The sequence below is a fragment of the Pelophylax lessonae genome (assembly GCF_965119305.1).
Source record: "Pelophylax lessonae genome assembly, chromosome: 13".
Classification (NCBI taxonomy): Eukaryota; Metazoa; Chordata; class Amphibia; order Anura; family Ranidae; genus Pelophylax; species Pelophylax lessonae.
Window position 1 is genome coordinate 129,898,313 of NC_138780.1, and position 21,514 is coordinate 129,919,826.

General features: G+C 40.2%; 1 protein-coding gene across 3 annotated transcripts in view; it reads left to right on the plus strand.

Moving 5' to 3' along the window:
- The window catches only part of RGS6 (regulator of G protein signaling 6), a gene marked incomplete at its 5' end in the record, with an annotated part of 657,279 nt that overhangs the window by 499,006 nt on the left and 136,759 nt on the right, over positions 1 to 21,514 (plus strand). For all 3 annotated transcript variants that reach the window (XM_082275029.1, XM_082275027.1, XM_082275028.1), the window contains one exon: positions 11,753 to 11,804. In XM_082275029.1, coding sequence (XP_082131155.1) covers positions 11,753 to 11,804 — 52 coding nt within the window. The remainder of the gene's footprint in view (positions 1 to 11,752; positions 11,805 to 21,514) is intronic.

Genomic DNA, 21,514 nt, shown 5'->3' on the forward strand with positions numbered 1-21,514 from the left:
GTGTGCTGGTGGTCTGATGCCCGGTGGCTATTGCAGGGTGCAGGCTGCAACACTTTTAAATGATGCATCACAGCCATTAAGAGAAAGCCCCAGATTTTTTAACCACTTTCTGACCACTGTACATATATATGGCCTGTCAGTAAGTGGTTATCCCATGATCATTTAGCCATGATCTTGGTGTCATTTTTTAGAGCCGTTGATCAGCTGTTTAGTCAAAGTGATCTGGGCAGCTATACAGCTATACTTTTACAGTGCTGAGAAGAGCCACCTGTATTAAACACATGGTTAAATGCTAAAGATCCTGTGTCCTGTACCATACTCCAAAAAAATAGTTTTACAGGTAAGTTAAAAATCTTCTTTTATCCACAGCTTACATAAACAGCAGAATTGCTGTTTATGCTCACCATAACCACCAATCAGTTTCAAACTTTAGTTCTCAATCTACCATGTATCATCGAATTAGTCACTAATTAGTGACTAGCAACATAAAACCATTATTTAAAGAAAACCCATAATGGATACACTTTACCAGGGTTTGTTATAGAAAGCCATTTAATATAGGGATAATCCTAAACCAGGGTCTGTTTATATTTATTTATGTACCTTAAACCTGCTCTCATTTTGAACATGGCCATATTTTGTTACAGCATGCTATACTCACTATTAGTCTTTTTCCTGACACATCTAGGTTAAGTCAATTACAACCAATGCAGGTCTGTTGTTAATCACATGGCCTGGACATGTCAATAGATGTGAAGGTAATTAATTATATATAACAAAATGTAGCATTGAACAGTTGAGCCTCAATAACTGAGGGTTCTGGTGGCTGAAAATCTTCCACGTTCATAGTTTTTATTAATGAACATGTAATCAAGAAGCATATCTAACTCCCCTTATTTGACCTCCTAGTTTCCACACAAACAATATGAAGGGCCACACCATTTACATAAAGCTTAAACACATGTATTGCAAAATACATTAAGAGTCTCCCAATAAAAGCACCAAGGATAGAGTGTGCATTTTCTACCCTCCACCTTCACAGCATTTTGTACATTACAAAGGTATTTGTGGATTTTTTAAAGTTACCAGTTATTAGTTTGAAGATGATGAAAGGTAACATGCATGTGGTGGAAACATTACAATAATAAATCAGAACCATAAAAACTCCCTTAAATTTTCTATAATTGTTATAAATTCAAAAGAGGCAATGCTTATTCCTACTATTATTATTTAAAGGTTAACATAACAAAAATGCGTAATACATTTTTCTGAACATAGCTACATTTGTTTTTGTGTCTAAGAATATTTTTTAATTAAAAAAAAGGATTGCTCAAATATGACTAACATAAATCACACGCTTTAAACATACTTGTCTATATTTTTCATAAAGGAACACTCTGCATATATTATTATTCAAAATTTATCTGCCAGGCCACATCTAATTAGCCTGCAAGTAAGCAGGGGTCAGGCAAGGGCAAAATTCATCTCAATAGCTATAATGTGTGTCCCACCATGCTATTCCAGGATTGCTTTACCCCCTAGGACTTTATTTGTTGTATCTGCCATTATTTATTTATGTATATTTTAAGGTTACCAAATTGCTATGGATTTTTTTTTTCTCTTGCGCAGGAGAATGCAACTGTGTATATCCATTTATACTGACCATATGTATAACCACTTCTCTATTTTAATTCAAGTTTCCATACTGTAGCTAGTTGTGTCATTTATATTGTTAAAACCTTTTCTCAGGATAAGTATAATGGATTCACATTCAGAATATTCTAGTGCCACAGCAGGTGCTAGGAGGTTGCATAAAAGCAGACCAATAAGGATCAGGAGGAAAAAAAATTTCAGAACAAAGTTTACAGTAAACAGGGAGAAGGCAACTGTATTACCTACATTAAATAAATATAATATATATATATATATATATATATATATATATATATATATATATATATATATATATATATAGTATATACCTCCAACCTTTTTGAGGGACATCTATTAGAAAATGTTTGTAGGCATAGAACACACACACCCTGCCGTGCCCTCTTCAAGGATAATTATATAAAAAAAATGATTAGTTAAACCCACAAGTCCTTTTTTTTTTTTTTACCGTAAGGGCCCTTTCACACGGGCGCTCCGTATGTCCGCAAATCATCCTATTTTTTTGCGGATGATTTGCGGACATAATGTAAGTCTATGGCATTGCGGATGTCAGCAGAATACCATCCGCTGACATCCGATTTTCCTCCTGTCAGTTCTGTTCCGTTTTTTTGAACTGAACAAAACCCTATTTTTGTTCCGTTCAAAAAACGGAAAGGAAGGAAAATCGGATGTCAGCGGTGTCATCCGCTGACATCCACAAACCCCCATAGACTTACATTATGTCCGCATATCATCCGCAAACGGATGGGATGATATGCGGGCATACGGAGCGGATGACAGAAATGTCATCCGCTCCGTGGAAAAAAAAAAAAAAAAGGACCGCAGCGGAGCTCTCACACGGAGCGGCCGTGTGAAAGAGCCCTTACTGTTCCTTTATATTGGCTTTTGACATTTACAAATGTAACAATTTAGAAATTGGATGAAAGGTTTAGCACTTGGAAACACTTTTTGAAATAGTGCTTTTTATATACAACTATATAAATCAGACCATAATGAGGGACAAGTGAGGAGGAAAGAGGGACAGAGGGACTTTGTTCCTAAATCAGGGATAGTCCCTCTAAATCAGGGACAGTTGGGAGCTATGTATATATAGAAGAAACTGCAGTCTGGGCCTCAGCAGGTGCTGGGATGAGGGTCTGGAGAAGATTGCTAAAGGATTATGTTGCTGGAGGGCACTGTCCTGAAGTCCTTATCTGGAGAAGGATCTTTTTACTCCTTCACTGAGGAAATACTTGTGGATGCTGGATGGCAGATGGTTCCTGGGACATTGTGAGTAAAGACCTTGCTGTAGGCTCTTGGGTGTGCAAGTGCTAGAAGAGAACCAAATGCCAGAGGATGCTATATCGACTAAGATTGGAGTCTTGGATATACTGGCTATCCCATTTTACCTCCAGGAAAAGCTGCTTAGAGGAGATTAGTTGTAAGCTATCCTCTGGTCATTTCTATTATTGTTTGGAGTATTTTGATCCAGATCCCGTCTCCTGCTTCAAGTTCAGCAAAAAATTCTAAAAAGACATCCCCTAGACTGAGCCTGTATTGTCAGTATGTGTGAAACTGTGATTGTGACTGGCAGCCTCTGTACTAGCCAGGGGGACCTAGGCATATTCTCAGCAGCCCCTCCTGGGGTGAGTGCTACATGAACAAATAACCAGGACTGGATGGCTTACACCTAGGAGTTCTCAAAGAATGTGGACAGACCAATATTCCTAATTTATAAGGGCAGTTTACTGACTGAAATTGTACCAGCTGATTGGTAAAAAGCAAACATGGTATTAAATATCAAAAAATATGCTGAGATATATTCCTGGAAACTATAGACCAGTCAACCTAAAATCAATAGTATGTACAGTGGGAAAAAAATATTTGATCCCCTGCAGATTTTGTAAATTTACCCACTTACAAAGAAATGAAGAGTCTATCATTTTTATGATATGTGTATTTTAAATGATAGAAACAGATTTTCAACCAACCACCAGTTCAGTGAGTAAAATAAGTATTTGATCCCCTACCAACCAACAATAGTTCTGGCTTTCACAGACTGGCTACAGTATGTACTCATGTGGTACACAGATTAGTCCTGTCCATTTAAGAAGGTGCTCCAAATGACGACCCGTTATGTGTATAAAAGACACCTGTCCACAGAATCTCTTTCTTCCACTCAAACCCACCATGATGGGCAAGACCGAAGAGCTATAAAAGGATGTCCGGGACAAGATTGTAGACCTGCACAAGACTGGAATGGCCTACAAGACCATCAGCAAGAATCTTGGTAAGAAGGAGACAACTGTTGGAGCAATTATTGACGAATGAAAGAAATACACAATAACCATCAATCGCCCTTGTTTTGGAGCTCCATACAAGATTTTGCCTCATGGGGTACGGATGATCATTAGAACAAGGAGGGATCAGGCCAGAACTACACAGTAGGAGCTCGTTAATGATCTCAAGACAATTGGAACTACAGTAACCAAACAAGCCATTGGTAACACAATACGCCGCCATGGATTGAAATTCTGCAGCACCCGCAAGGTCCCCCTCCTCAAGAAGGCATACGTACAGGCCTGTCCTAAGTTTGCCAATGAACATCTAAATGATTCAAAGAAGCATTGGGAGAAGGTGCTGTGGTGCTCTTTGCCATTACCTCGACTCGCTGTCTTTGGAGGAAGAAAAATGCTGACTATGACCCTAAGAACACCATCCCTACAGTCAAGCACCGAGGTGGAAACATTAAGCTTTGGCATAGTTTCTCTGCTATAGGTACAGGCCGAATTTGCCGCATTGAGTGGCCAATGAACAGGGGCCATTTATTGCAAAATCTAGGATGAGAACCTTCTTCCCGGAACACTGAACATAGGTTGTGGATGGGTCTTCCAGCATTCCAGCTTCCAGCAAGTCTGCAGGGGATCAAATAATTTTTTCCCCACTGTAATCTATTGGAAGTAGGGTTGCACCGATACTGATACTGGTATTGGTACCGATACTGAGCGTTTGCATGAGTACATGTACTTGTGCAAATGCTCTGATACCCAAACTGATACCTTTGAGGTGCTATTTGATCCCATACAAAATAAATGGGCTCAAATTTCACTGCAAAGAATTGCATGCAATGTGAAAAGGAATGTGGTACGATTCTTGCCAAAATTGCTTGCACCGCTCCTGTGTGAACCTAAACTTGTCATAGTAACTTCAGCCTGGGTTCACACAGAAGCAGTGCAGTACTGTATTCCTGTTCAAACCACATACGATTCTTTGCAGTGCCATTTGAGCTCATTTAATTTGTATGGGCTCAAATCCCAGCGCAAAGGTATTGTACTCAGTAATGGCAAGTACTTGACTGAAAGTATCGGTCCTCGTCGGTAAGAAACGGTATTGGTGAAACCCTAATTGGAAAGGAGGATAAGAGAAAATATCCAAGAATATGCTTATGAGAATAGTATCATTAGTACTAAGCAAAATGGATTCATGAAGAACTGTTTTAGCCAAACCAACCTCATAACATTCTACAAGGAGGTGAGCTGTAATTTGGAGAGGAAGGACATGTGGACATAGTGTATCTAGATTACGCGAATATATTTGATACAGTAACCCATAAATTCTTAATTTAAAAATTGAGTTTTTTTGGCATTGATGAGATCGTATGTACCTGAATGGTAAACTGGTTGCAGGGGGGCATATAGAGGGTGGTAATAAATGGCATATTATCTGAATGGTCTGGAATTGTGAGTGGGGTACCCCAGGGCTCTGTGATGGGACCAATTCTGTTTGCCTTTTTCATGAACAATATGGAAGGTAAAATACAGTTTATTATCAGTGTTTGCTGATCATACAAAGCCATGCAGGGCAATAATTTCACATTAGGATATAGCAACTTTACAAGACCTCAATAGAATAGAAGGATGGGCAGCTATATAGCAGATGAGGTTTAATATTGAAAAATGTAAAGTAATGCACTTGGAAGCTAAAAGTATAAATACAAGTTACACGCTAGGGGGGAGAACCTGGAAAAGGATCTGGGGTTCCTGGTAGATCACAGACTCAGCAATAGCATGCAATGTCAGGCTGCAGCAAGCAAGGTCAGCAGACTATTAGTGTGCATTATTACAAAGGGTATCTACTCAAGGTATGCAGTCCAATTTTTTTCACTAATCCTCAGGAAGGATGTGGTTGAACTGGAGAAAGTCCAGAGAAGGGCAACAAAGCTAATATGGGGTCTGAAAATATAAATTCTGAATAATTTTTGGTTATTCAGCGATTTGGATGTATCTGAATCTCTGAATGAAAAAGTAATGGATGTGGCACTCTCCTAGGTAGGTGCTAGAAGAGAGAGTATAGTTTTTGGGTCTTTCTGCTTACCAGAGAGATTGCCAGGTAAATATATATTGCTCTCTGCCTACCAGAGAGCAGAATCTATTGGTAGGGTCTGCTCATGGTGCACAGGTGCAGCTCAGGTTGTCTGAAAATGTTTCACACTGGTCCAATATTGCTAGTTGCTGTTTTTTAAGGAGTGGGCCGGGAAGCCAGCCGCCGCGTTCTTAACGACTGATGACTCATCAGCGGTCAGCGGGCTTCCCTGTTGACAGATGAATGTAAACAAAAGAATGACAGCGATAAAAAAATGCAGAAAAAAACAGTGTGCCCCCCCAATCCATTCCAGACCCTTATCCAAGCATGCAGCCCAGCAGACCAGGAAGGGGGGGTGGTGAATGAGCGCCCCCCCCATCCTGAACCATACCAGGCCACGTTGGCAGACGGCAGGAGCCTTGTTAAAAGGATTTGTCAAAAACATAATTATTTGCTTTTTACACCTATTTGGTGAATGAGTAGAGTAGACATAGTACCCCATAATCATTTACATTGTTAAAACCACCCCTGCCCCCATGTTGAGGGCATGTGGCCTGGTATGGTTCCGGAGGGGGGCCTACTCGCTCGCTCCCCCCTTTCCTGGCCTGCCAGGCTGCATGCTCAAAAAAGTGATTGATTTGGATTTTTTTTTTGGGGGGGGCAATGCTATTTTTTTTTACATATTTTGCATGAGTTTCCCTGGTATGGATTGGCAGGGACCCCATGCTGTTTTTTTTTCTATATTTTTAATTGCCAGCTTCTTTTGTTTACATTTCAGCTGTCAGTGGGGAAGCCCGCTGACAGCTGATGAGTCATCGGTTGTTAAGGACATGGCAGACGGCTTCCCAGCCCGCTCCTTAACAACCAGCTATTGTTTACACAGAATTCGTACCAGTCGATAATTTTTCGACCAATCTGCATTCTAATTGTTCTGAAAATTTGGAAGTCATTCGAAAATAAATAAATGAAACTTAAGTAAACGAATTCCAAAACAAATCAACAAAACAAAATTAGTAACATAACAAATCTATCCAAAATTAAACAAAACAAATGTTTCCTTTATGCACATGTCTAGATTTTCTTGAGCATATCTAAATGTGTTTTTATGTCTCAATCAGAAAATATATATATATATATATTTTAAATAAAAAAAGTATGCGTAAAATGTAACTAACATAAATCACTAGCTTTAACTACTTTATGACTCCTGCATTACTAGGCCATTTTCAGGTTCCAGTGCAGTGATATTTTGTCTGGCAATTACTTGGTCATGCAACACTGTACCCAAATGACTTTCATATAATTTTTTGAAACAGATAGAGCTTAGTGGTATTTTATGCAAACTAGTTTTTTTTCTCTATTAAGGAAAAAGATCAGAATCAAATGTATTCATTAGTTACTGTTTCCTTTTTGCTTTATTATGAAAGGAAGGAGAGAGCTTACAGAGGTAAACATGTGTTTTCACATCTGTGACTATTGTTATTGGTCTCCTCTATGACCAATCATAGTGTTCAGAAGGTGCAGAACCATTTGAATTGGTGCTGCACACAACGTCAGTGAACGGAGCTGTCCGAGCACAGCTTGGTTCACCAGCATCAACAGGCAAAATGGATGCCCAAAGACTAATTCTGGAATGGCATTTATAAATCTTACTCCAGAAATAGATGTTCACCGCCTCACTGTTTTTTGTTTTAATTACAGTGGTAGGACGTTGAATAACATACTTGTGTTGACATCTAGTGGCAAAAAAAAGTACTGTGGTGAAAATCTCTTGGTTGAAGATAAATATTGAAGCAAAAGCTGGATTTGTTATTTTATGTTTTAATATTGTTTTTTTCTTGGCTGCAGTCCTGCTTTACAGAAAGCAGAATTTATAAAAAATTAAATCAGCCTAATCATTATAGCATTTCTGTGGACTTACGTGATTGGTAAATGTCAAAATCTTAAATCAAAAGCCTCAAAAAGGACATTTAGGGTCCATGCACACTGGGCTTAAAAAACGCTAAGAGTTTAGGAGAGCTTAGGAGCATTCAGAATTTTTTCTGCCAGAAAACTGCTCTCAAAAACAGAAAACAGAAGGGGTTTTTTTCTGCCTGTAAACACTGAACTTAAAATATGCCTCTAAACCTCCTAATGTGCATGGAAACATATGGGAACATTGGGCAGCGTTTTTTAAGCCATAGTGCACAGACCCTAAATTATTTATATGCATACCTTTGCAAGGGACTTCTGGCTGGTCTGATGACATCAAGTATCTTTTCTCTTTTACTTGGCGGTGCTGGTGATGATGTGCAGTACTTTCTGCTGGACTGAATGGTGTACACATAATTCTATGTGAGCACTAAGCAGTGTAGAAGTACTTCTGAGCCCAGCTAGGTGTGATGACATTCGTCTGGGGGTGGGATAGCCTGTGCTCAGAGGAAAGAGGTTGAATGACACTGGTCCTCACGCAACCCTGAGGACATCTAGTGGTGGAAAGTTATTAATGTGGGAACAGCTAATAATGTGGGGACAGGTGCAGATGGATTGCCTCAAAAGCTCTTTTTTTATTTTTACTTTACTGGGTTATTTTTTTATTTATTTTTTTTCAATGTGGAGATCAGCTTTAAATACCTAATAATGTTCCCTTACTTTCCACATTTTCCACTATATAAGTCTATATCCTGCCTAGAGGATTATTTCCAGCTAACCAGTTTTAATGTACTGTTGTTTTGTGGTTTGCATTTACTGTGTAGCTGAATGTATTGCCACTAAGGTTTTCTGTACCTGTATAAATGTAAAACAAGTTAACAATGCTAGAGCAGGAGGCAAAAAGCCGGCTGCCTATATTTCTGCAGGATATGGCAGTAAATGCTACTTATGCCTGCATAGGAAGGTTTAAACAAACATAATAAGTCAGTCATGATTCTATTTCCTGATTTCCATTATATATTTCTTCAAGCTTCTGCCTTGGCCTTTATTTTCATAATGTATTCTCCATCACAACAAAGGAAGCTGAACTTTTAACCTGAGCGAAAAGCTAACACACCATATCTACTGACAGCCAGCTAGGTTGCTTCAATTTTTTAGGTCAAAAGAAGTCATTTAAAATTATAAGTAAATGGCATTCACCTCCGGGGATTTGCCTTCATATAAAAGTTCATTCTACCTCCAAAGATTTAACCTTGTGTTACACATGGCATATAGCCCTCTGGAGAAAACCATGCTTAACATGTGGGTATTGGTAATGCACCTCTAGGCATCGACCTACAAAAACAAAATGTAATGTTGCTGGGAGCTGCCATTTTAACTTTAGGTCAGTGCTTTGCCAAACTTAACAAATCCACAAAATCATTTTAGACTGTATCTACAGATTCGGAGCATGAAACCTTACATGTGTAGCACAACTCCCAAAGGAGCTTCTGGTTAGGATGGGTTCTTTGTTCCTTGCCCCAAAATTCACAAAGTCTTCAGCCCCCCTGACACACCAGGCAGAGTGCACAAACACACAATATCACAGAATATCACTGGCAGTAACACTAAGCACCCATCAATAATGCTGTTTCAAAGAAACAGGCACCAAATCCATTAGTAAAGGCAAACTTGGTATATTGTCACCCAACAAAGTTAGTAACGAGACAAGCAAAGTAAAGAAAAGTAAATGAATAACAATGGTATTAACACACCTTGGTACACAGAGCAATTAGCACTAAGAACAAGGCATAGAACTTGCCATCCAGATCAGCATAAATAGTAACAACGCCACCTGAATTGCAGCCCTGACCAATAATATGACTTGAAGCTATACTGCCAGGGTGCACAGATGACGGCTCTGATAGACCTACAACTGTCTGGCAAACATTGTTAGTATTTGGGATAACACAAATGGATATGGGGGGGTGGAGGGGATTTGAGGGCAGGTTATGTGGCAGGGCATTCCTTAGTGTGTTTATTCTGCCGGCTATCGTTGGCACCCTTTATGAAGTGTTGGTTCACTTAACAACAATACTTTAGGCCAGCAATGGTGACAGTTCAGTGTAACAGTGGTAAAGAGTTGGTATGGGTGCAGTATTGATTTGATGGGGGTGCTTTTTGAAGCTGCAGTATGTGCAGTGTGCAGTTGGTATCCTGGCCTCAACAACTCAATCTCTGTTAGCAGTGTTAGTAATAGGCAGATAACCCTTTCACCAGTTCTCAAGATACAGCTGCAGAAATCCATGGCGGAAGGCAACCCCCCCCCCCCGGTCTCTCTCTACGAAGCCTCCAACAAACAGCAGTAAACCAGCCAGCATGCAGACAGTGTTCCCCTCTCTCTCTCCCTCTTGGCACCAAAAAGCCCTGAACTTTCCCTGGAGGGTTTAACAAAAATCCTCCCTGACTCCTCCTGGGTCCCATAGTTTATTGGTATTTATAGTTTGACAGCTATCCCACACAGTGCAGCAGTCAATCCACAAATGAACCAGGGTGCATTGCAGCTTGTGTGACCTTCTCCTGCTGATTATCCAAGCAGCGGCTGCTAGGAGTAGGAGGGAGGGGGGAGAAGACACAGCGAGGATGAGGAGTTACTGTCACACAGATACACACTGACTGCTGCTGCTGCACTCTGCTTTCTATGCAGCAGCAGCAGCGGGGGGTAAAAGCAGAAGCTCGCACAAGATAGCCGGCACCTGGCTACACATGTCCCAAATAACTAGTGCATTACTTGCCTTGGGAACCAATCTTAATTGTTAAAGTCTGTTTTTGGGGTGGCCAAATTGCCAGGTTGGGAATACATTGTATTGGGCTTACCATTTCTGTCTGCTGTCCCTTTTTTCTAGGAAAACACTATAGATTTGAAACAATGTCCATTGTTGGATATTTAAGTAGATTAAACCATATCTTTGTCTGGATTGTTACTATGACTGAAAATACTTGAAAATTTGCAGATCTTTTTTGTAGTCACGTGTGTTATGCAGACAGTTTTCCATGCAATATCCCAGGCTCTGCTCTGCAGTCTGCATTTTATGAATTTGCAACAAAATATTGTGGTGTACAGCGCATAGAAGTATCTTGTATCTGCTATATATACCCCCATGTGATGCATATTCTGCTTGTGGTTGGCTTTATTCATCAGGCTATGGCTTCAAACTTTGGTCTATTTTACACCATGTACTGGATTTCCATGGACTTCATTTTAGAGTGCCCAAATATTTATTCGTATTATTTTTACAGTGTAAAAATTTGGAAATCCAATGAAAAATAAAAAAATACATTCCAAAATATTCTATATTTTGCTAGAGTAGGTATGTAAAGGTTTAATTAAAGTGGTTGTAAAGTCTCAAAGTTTTTTACCCTCATGCATTATTCTATGGGGGAGCGAAGGACCCGAAATTAGGATGATTAGGGCTGCTCTGTGCAAAACCACTGCACAGAGCAAGTGAGTATAACATGTTTGTTAATTTTAAAAAAAAGAAAGCCTTTAATATCACTGTAAGGATGATTGATTTCTATAGATTATCATTTTTGTAGCAATAAAACAGTAGCAAAATGACACCTGGGGGCATTAGAGCAATGAGACATTGATATCCTATTGATGCATGCCAGCATAAAAAGTTGAACACTACAAGGACTATTAACCTTCCACTAAGCTTGTCTTGTTAGTTTTTACACCTTCGTCATAATTTGCAAAATACTTCTTCCAACCTGAATTATCTGCTCTCATAGATGATGTAATTATGATGCAAACACAAATTGACAGTTATTTGATTGAATGTCTTTCTAGGCTCCATATTTTTGGCCTTCAAACTGCTGGGAACCTGAAAACACAGACTATGGTAAGTGTTAATATAAATCAAAATGTAAAATAAATAAAGTAATTTACAGGACTTCTAAGTCTTGGAGTCTGCTGGTCCAAAAATCAACTTGACTATATCATAAAGCTGCAATTTAATACAATGAGATTACTACAAGCTTTTGTTCAGAAAATTATTTTCAAAGTTGTTTATAATATATATATATATATATATATATATATATATATATATATATATATATATATATTGTATTTATATTCAGTTATTCTACTTTAAATTTAAAATTGTCTTCAACTATAAGATAAAAAAGCTTAGTTCCCCAGTGGACCCAGTGCACAAAGCACTTGTTCCTATTTAAATCTATGCCTTGGCTGCTGAGCACAGTGGTTGGATAGCTCACCTAGACCCCACCACCACCACTTTCTGACCTGGTTGATACAAGTAGACAAAAATGTAAATAGAAAATTTATTTTCTATTTGTGCACATAGCTCCCACACAAACATGTCTCTTCTACACTGCCAAATAGAACATGTTTAGCGCTGTCATACAGCTCTAAACCTCCTCTGCTCCTCCTCTGCCCCCTTCTTGCAATAAACTCTGAGAGCAGGGAAACTGTTTCCAGGGGAGTGGACACAGACGCCGGGCACCACCAGCTTGGGTCTCACTTAAAGTCCCACCTAGTCCATTATGTTTAAGCAACCAGGGATGGAGACGCCTTGCTTACAGCTTGGTGCCTCATATAAAGTCCCACCGTGCGTTTTTGGTGGATGCAGTCTGATTTGACCTTACTTTTCCGTGTACAGGGATGGAGACCAATAGCATGACCTGCTTGTCTCACACAAAGTCCCAAAAAGGAAATTAGGGATTGAAAGGCATTGTGCTTTACAGGGCATGCCCCATATATAAAATCCCTATCTGTCTTTATACTGCATCCACCAAGGGAATGGAGGTGTAATGCTTCTCAGCTGGTCCTTTCCAGTTTGTACCATCGTTACAACTTAGTCATTTGAGTTTTGAGACAACAGCCAGTCATGGATGAGGGTGGGTTGGGGGAGGTTGGGCTGTCTCCCTCTCACCTGTTCCCCCATCCATTAGCAGCCATGTGCTTTCAGTGTGAAGACACTAAATTAGGAGTGTTAGGACTGCAGATTTAACAGGGTGCCGTGAAGTGGCTCTGCAGCTTTCACATGCGTTTGCAAATGTGTGTCAACTAAACCCCTGTTCTTTGTACCAAGAGACAGGTCTACTTGGTTGGTGACAGACTGGAGGGTGAGTACATCAGACTGGGGGCTGGCTGACTTTCATGCACCTCTTATAATCCTTCAACCTCATTTTTTTCTTGTTATAGGGATGGAGACGCCGGGCACCACCAGCTTGGGTCTCACTTAAAGTCCCACCTAGTCCATTATGTTTATGTTACTGCTCTTAACCCTATAATTAATACAAACAAAAATTCACAATTACTTAAAAGTGCTATAGTGTCAAAAAAGAATATAAACCTCCATCCAATAATAAATAAATAAATAAATAAATAAATAAATGGTCCACAAATTCATATACTGTGAATCAAAAAGTCCTCATAAAGTCCTTAAAGTGCATTAGTGCTGAAATCATGACCACAAAAACACAATCTGTATTAAAGTGAATGCTGCTCTGTAATTGCTTGTCTGATGAACTGCAAAGAGCACCATTTACTTTAAGCACCTAATCCTGGACACATTCACTGACTTCTTGCCCAGGCCAATTTTCAGCTTTCAGCACTGTCACATTTACTCAGTTATGCAACTGTACCCAGATTAAATTTTTATAATTTTTTTGAAACAGAGGCTTTATTTTGGTGGTATTTTATCACCACTAGGTTTTTATTATAACATTTTATATACATTTTATATACATTTTATATACGTAAGAGGGAGACTATCTCTATGGATTTGTTAAAATAGAAGCACCACGTCCCAAATGAGTATTGCTACAGAGGAAGAAAATTGGGCGCCAAGAATAGGGGACTTTTCAATTAGGGTGCTTAGTAAATCATATATACAGGTCAGAAATTGAAGAAAGATATAAAGGAAAATGTATTTTATTGAAGATAACAATAAAAGATACTGTAATCGTTGAATTACAATATACAGAAACAATTGTGATGTTAAAAACAGATGCAGTTAACAGCCATATTCATTTTTACAAATATAGGTAATTATAGAATCCTACACAGGGGTAAATAGCAGTGAACTGTATACCCAGTTACCATCCGAAAGAGATGATGTCTGTGCAGGAAATAAAAACAGCCCGCAATATTAACCCGACATGTTTCACGGCACTGTCGCCGCTTCTTCAGGGGTATTTTTTGGGGAGGTTTTTCCACTATATATTTGTAATGAAAGCACTAAGATGAAGAAAAATAAAGAAGAAAAAAAAAAACTTAAGTATTATCAATCATATAAATACATCCACAGTATACAGAGTCTTCAATATCAAAAAGGAGGTATCAAGACATATAAAGGCATATAGTGTTAATGGTGTGTCCATGGGTCAAAACATCACAGTGTGTACATATTCATACCTGTCTGGCATCAAAAATGTAAAGGGCTAAGTTGCGCTAATAAGTGCTGAATCGACAGATGATCATCAGATATAGCACAATATTGATAGTCCACAGTGATAACAAGTCTGTATCCGAATGACAGGCACAGTCCAAAAATTCAAAATTCCAGTGTCAGGTGATTAGACCAACGTTCATATCTCCTTACAAGAAAGCAGAATGGAGTTCGCCCAAAAACTCAAATCAGATCAGTACACCCAGCCTTCAATCGATGTGTTCAGATAATCCTCACATCCACAGGTGATGGTCATAAGTGGAAGAAAAATTGAAACTCCATAGCATAATACTGTTAAATAATATTAGATCACCCTGAGGAGTGCACACCGTCACCAGAAGGCTGATAATATGAAGAACCAGCACCCTTAAGTCCCAAATGCTTACCAGATGGTAAATATTGTAAATATTGTGATAAGTAGGAATGGAAGTGACACACAGAGACCTCTCCCGACACCACTGCCTCTTACCAGATTTGAATAAGTAAAAGCCACACAGTCCGTCGTCCGGTCCCTGGAGCCAGTAACTCTAAAGATCACTCCAAAGCAAGATGAGGTTCTCCCTCAAACACAGATGGAATTGGGTCGACCAGTCTCAGTTGAAAGTACTCAGGTTCTCCTCACATCAATCAATAGTTAGTCATATGTGGGAAAGAAATGGACTCCATAGCATAATACTGTTATTGCTTGAAAGTCACCCTAAGGAGTGCACACCATCACCAGAATCCCCAGGCAGAGCACCAACACCCCTATGTACCAAATGCTTACCAGATAGATAAAGCCTTAAGTGAAAAAAGGGGGAATAAATGCACAAAGGACCTCTCCCAGCACCACTGCCGCTTACCAGACTGTAATGGGTTAAAGCCACTCTCTCCAGAAGCCAATCCTAGGAGCAGGTATCACCGGGAGAAGATTCCTAAGCTGGCTCCATCGTGTCTCCAATATAGTGTAAATCAAAAACAGAAGGCACTACATAGTGCATTACCATAAACACTTTAATGGAAAATATAGACAGCAACTTACAGAAATGAGAATAAATTGCAGCGAGGATAAGGCAAGCCGCCGGCCGGTCGGCTCCTCTGCCCGTCCTATTCAGACTCGTTCACACAAGCAGGTGACATCAGCACGCCGCGACCGACGCACGTTTCGTCAAATGTGACGTTTTCAAGGTACGGGCGGCACGCTGAAGCCACCGCTTATGTACAAAAGACAGGTACCCCATGTGATCATCCCGAGCGGCCCGAACCGCCATGTTAGATAAGGGAAGAAAAGCCACATTGCCCATCACTAAAGAGGCTGCTGCCGTACATGTCATATCATATAAAAACAAATAAAAGAAATCATAAATATCAAAAATAATAACTCAAAAAGCCAAAGCTAAATTGAGTTTTATAATCAGGTTTAAAATGAGTGGTATTAATGGCGCCACCTGCTGGCAAGCACAGATGCCGTCTTGATGTCAATACTTTGAATCGTGTGGAAATTAAGCACCTGTACTGTGGTGCCACAAACCATCATAAATAAGTAACAGGAGCCAAATTTCATTATGACCACACTATCCAAATTAATTAAAATTATAAATATTAGACAAAAATTAAACACCCACTCAGAGGTCCAATAGAACCACCTAATGATAAATACAGGTGTTCATTGAACCAAGTGCCACCAGTAGGGTGTCAACCTCATTGGGTGAATCCCAACCAGCATGACACACACACTAATGGTTAAAATAGGATTAAATACAAAATTGTACTAACATCTAAATTATAATAATACAGATCAAAATAAATTAAAAAGAAAGTGACCATCCCTGCTTAGGGTTAACACTCATATAAATCAATAGGGGATGGGTCCATCATATCAAAACCTCTTAGTCACTAAGCTGTGTCAATGAAAGCGTTGACGTCAGTATCAACATTAAGTCCATACGGCTTATAAGTTCTGACCCTATGGATCCAGGACATCTCCATCCTGGAGATACTCCGTACCAAGGGCTCACCCCTCCAATTGGGGGAAAACTTATCAATCCCCAAGAATAGCATATTCCTAGGATCTTTATTATGGGCTGTCAGAAAATGTTTCAAAACCGAATGCCTATCGAAACCTTTGCGAATGTTTGCAATGTGCTCATTGAGCCGAACATTCAAAGGGCGCTTGGTCCGCCCTATATATTGTAACCCGCACGGGCACTGGAGCAGATATACCACCCCTGTGCTCGTGCAGGAAACAAAGGGGTTTATTTTGAAAGTTTTACCATTACTGGTGAAAACAAATTCTTTGGTGTTCTTTTTTCTGATGCAGTTCAGTCGACAAACCTGGCATCTATTGCATTTATAGAACCCCTTATGTTGTTCAAAAAACATAGGTTGTTTAACCGGAGGCTCAATGACATTTGGAGCAACCAGATCACGAAGGTTAGATGTCCCTTTGAAAATGACACGTGGTTTTTCTACCAAAATATTCCTCAGGACAGGGTCATTCTGCAGGATGTGCCAGTAGCGCTGAATGATTTTTTTGATACCCATGTGTTGGTTGGAAAAGGTTGTGATGAAAGATGGACAAGCATTGACATCAGCACCTCCCTCCCGAACACTAGGCCTCAACAGATCTGATCTATCCATCCTACTGACCATCTCTAAAGACTCACTTAAAGTACCATGGTCATAGCCCTTTTCCAGGAACCTCTCTGTGAGGACCCGTGCCTGAGCCAGGAACTCGCCATGTTCCGAACAATTCCGCCGTAGATGCATAAATTTCCCCTTAGGGACCGCTTTCAACCAGGACTCATGGTGACAACTGTCCACCGGGATATACGAGTTCCTGTCGGTGGCTTTAAAATGCATCTTTGTAATGAACCTGCCATTAAGAATCGAAATTGACAAGTCCAAAAAGGTGATATTGTTCTGGCTTATCTCGTAGTTTAAATGGATACCTCTAGTGTTGTTATTCAAGGATTCCAGAAAGTCAATCAAGTCTGACTCTTGACCATCCCACAGGAGGAGGATGTCATCTATATATCTGGCCCACAGCACCAACTGCGGTCTGCTGTGGCCATAGATGACATCCTTCTCCCATTGGGCCATAAACAGATTGGCCAGGGACGGGGCGTATTTAGCGCCCATTGCAACCCCAGTATCTTGTCGGTAGAACAGTCCACCGAACCAAAAGTAGTTATGCTTAGTTGCAAACGCTAGTAGTTCCATAATAAATGAAATCTGTGGACTTGGCAGGCCTGATTCCCTATCAAGATACATATTGACTGCACCCAGACCCAACTCGTGGGGAATGATTGTGTACAGTGACGACACATCTGCCGTCACCATCCACATGCCATTAGTAGGAGTAAAATTGGAAAGGGTGTTGATAACCTGTCTGGTGTCCCGAATATAGGAAGGCATCCTCTGTACTAGAGGTTGCAAATAAAAGTCAATATATTTCCCCACCCGGGACGTCACAGAGTCAATGCCACTGACAATGGGACGTCCCGGGGGGGAAGTCAGACTTTTATGGATCTTTGGCAAGTAATATATGACAGGGGTACGCGGACATTTCGGCACAAGAAAAGATGACTCCTTCTTGTTAAGAATGTTAAGTTGGCGTCCCCTGTCTACAATACTCTCCAATTTCCGTTTGTAAAGACCCTTTGGATCCTTTGGTAGGACGGAATAAGTGGAGCCATCGTCTAGGATGCGATGCATCTCTTGCAAATAATCGCATCTATCCAGAACAACTATGGCTCCACCCTTATCCGCCGGTCTAATAACTAGTTCCTTATTTTTACATAAGGAATCTAGTCCGTCCTGCAAATCTCTGTTCAATCTACATTTGTGCACCTTCATAGACTCAAGGTCTCTGAGTACAATGACCCTAAAGACCTTAATAGATGGGGCCAAAGACCCCGGAGGGTTAAATAAAGAAGCGTTCGCTAACCCTGAGTGATGAAACTCAGATGTTATACGATTTTCCTTAATGGGATTACTGGCCATATAACGCTTGATATTAACCCTCCTGATGAATTTGTGCACATCCATGTAGGTTTCAAATTTATTGAGGGTCCTAGGGTGTGCAAATTTCAGACCCTTGTCTAGAATCCTTTTCTCAGGTTCAGACAAGACAGCCTTACTTAGGTTAAAGATACCAACTCCTGCTAAATCCTTACTTTTTTTGAGTTGGATCCTTCTCCCTCCTCTGGTTCCTCGTTTTGTCGACTGAACTGCATCGGAAAAAAGAACACCAAAGAATTTGTTTCCACCAGTAATGGTAAAACTTTCAAAATAAACCCCTTTGTTTCCTGCACGAGCACAGGGGTGGTATATCTGCTCCAGTGCCCGTGCGGGTTACAATATATAGGGCGGACCAAGCGCCCTTTGAATGTTCGGCTCAATGAGCACATTGCAAACATTCGCAAAGGTTTCGATAGGCATTCGGTTCGAAACATTTTCTAACAGCCCATAATAAAGATCCTAGGAATATGCTATTCTTGGGGATTGATAAGTTTACCCCCAATTGGAGAGGTGAGCCCTTGGTACGGAGTATCTCCAGGATGGAGATGTCCTGGATCCATAGGGTCAGAACTTATAAGCCGTATGGACTTAATGTTGATACCGACGTCAACGCTTTCATTGACACAGCTTAGTGACTAAGAGGTTTTGATATGATGGACCCATCCCCTATTGATTTATATGAGTGTTAACCCTAAGCAGGGATGGTCACTTTCTTTTTAATTTATTTTGATCTGTATTATTATAATTTAGATGTTAGTACAATTTTGTATTTAATCCTATTTTAACCATTAGTGTGTGTGTCATGCTGGTTGGGATTCACCCGATGAGGTTGACACCCTACTGGTGGCATTTGGTTCAATGAACACCTGTATTTATCATTAGGTGGTTCTATTGGACCTCTGAGTGGGTGTTTAATTTTTGTCTAATATTTATAATTTTAATTAATTTGGATAGTGTGGTCATAATGAAATTTGGCTCCTGTTACTTATTTATGATGGTTTGTGGCACCACAGTACAGGTGCTTAATTTCCACACGATTCAAAGTATTGACATCAAGACGGCATCTGTGCTTGCCAGCAGGTGGCGCCATTAATACCACTCATTTTAAACCTGATTATAAAACTCAATTTAGCTTCGGCTTTTTGAGTTATTATTTTTGATATTTATGATTTCTTTTATTTGTTTTTATATGATATGACATGTACGGCAGCAGCCTCTTTAGTGATGGGCAATGTGGCTGTTCTTCCCTTATCTAACATGGTGGTTCGGGCCGCTCGGGATGATCACATGGGGTACCTGTCTTTTTTACATAAGCGGTGGCGTCAGCGCGCCGCCCGTACCTTGAAAACGTCACATTTGACTAAACGTGCATCGGTCGCAGCGTGCTGACGTCACCTGCTTGTGTGAACGAGTCTGAATAGGACGGGCGGAGGAGCCGACCGGCCGGCGGCTTGCCTTATCCTCGCTGAAATTTATTCTCATTTCTGTAAGTTGCTGTCTATATTTTCCATTAAAGTGTTTATGGTAATGCACTATGTAGTGCCTTCTGTTTTTGATTTACACTATATTGGAGACACGATGGAGCCAGCTTAGGAATCTTCTCCCGGTGATACCTGCTCCTAGGATTGGCTTCTGGAGAGAGTGGCTTTAACCCATTACAGTCTGGTAAGCGGCAGTGGTGCTGGGAGAGTTCCTTTGTGCATTTATTCCCCCTTTTTTCACTTAAGGCTTTATCTATCTGGTAAGCATTTGGTACATAGGGGTGTTGGTGCTCTGCCTGGGGACTCTGGTGATGGTGTGCACTCCTTAGGGTGACTTTCAAGCAATAACAGTATTATACTATGGAGTCAATTTTTTTCCCACATATGACTAACTATTGATTGATGTGAGGAGAACCTGAGTACTTTCAACTGAGACTGGTCGACCCAATTCCATCTGTGTTTGAGGGAGAACCTCATCTTGCTTTGGAGTGACCTTTAGAGTTACTGGCTCCAGGGACCGGACGACGGACTGTGTGGCTTTTACTTATTCAAATCTGGTAAGAGGCAGTGGTGTCGGGAGAGGTCTCTGTGTGTCACTTCCATTCCTACTTATCACAATATTTACAATATTTACCATCTGGTAAGCATTTGGGACTTAAGGGTGCTGGTGCTTCATATTATCAGCCTTCTGGTGACTGTGTGCACTCCTCAGGGTGATCTAATATTATTTAACAGCATTATGCTATGGAGTTTCAATTTTTCTTCCACTTATGACCATCACCTGTGGATGTGAGGATTATCTGAACACATCGATTGAAGGCTGGGTGTACTGATCTGATTTGATTTTTTGTGCGAACTCCATTCTGCTTTCTGGTAAGGAGATATGAACGTTGGTCTAATCATCTGACACTGGAATTTAGAATTTTTGGACTGTGCCTGTCATTCGGATACAGACTTGTTATCACTGTGGACTATCAATATTGCGCTATATGTGATGATCATCTGTCGATTCAGCACTTATTAGCACAACTTAGCCCTTTACATACCTACTTTGCTTGTCACAATTTAAGTTGCTGCTGTGTTTCATTAGTTAGCGCAGTTATATTTCCTTTTTACATTATTTGGCATCAAAAATGGCCCGGCAATGGGGATAGGACCGCAAGGTGAGGGGAGACCCCCCCGGGGGCGGACACGGGAGAACGACCACAAATTCCATGGCAAAATTGCGACTAATAGGTATTAGGGTCTAGAAATTCGAAACAAATGGACATGTAAAGTATAATAGACCAAAAATATTGCCATCGGATGTCTCAAATAAAAGGAGACATCTGTATAAAACCATATTTAACAATAAACTATGGTATCTCCACAGAGGGTCCCAGGAGTATATTTCCAAGGCAGCCATTCATGTGGGACCATAGTCTAGTGTAGAACATATTCTAGTGTAGAACATATTGTCCATATGAGTTCTTACCTCGATATCTCCCACAGGTAAATATGGGCAAGGACTGGGAAGAGTAACGGTAGTGTTAATAATCAATCAGGACAGGTTCACAACGGTACTGCCTGAAAGAAGTAATTACATAATGTATGTATGTGTCTATAAAATAAGGTTTGTTATAGACAACAAGGCAAAAGGTATTTACTGTG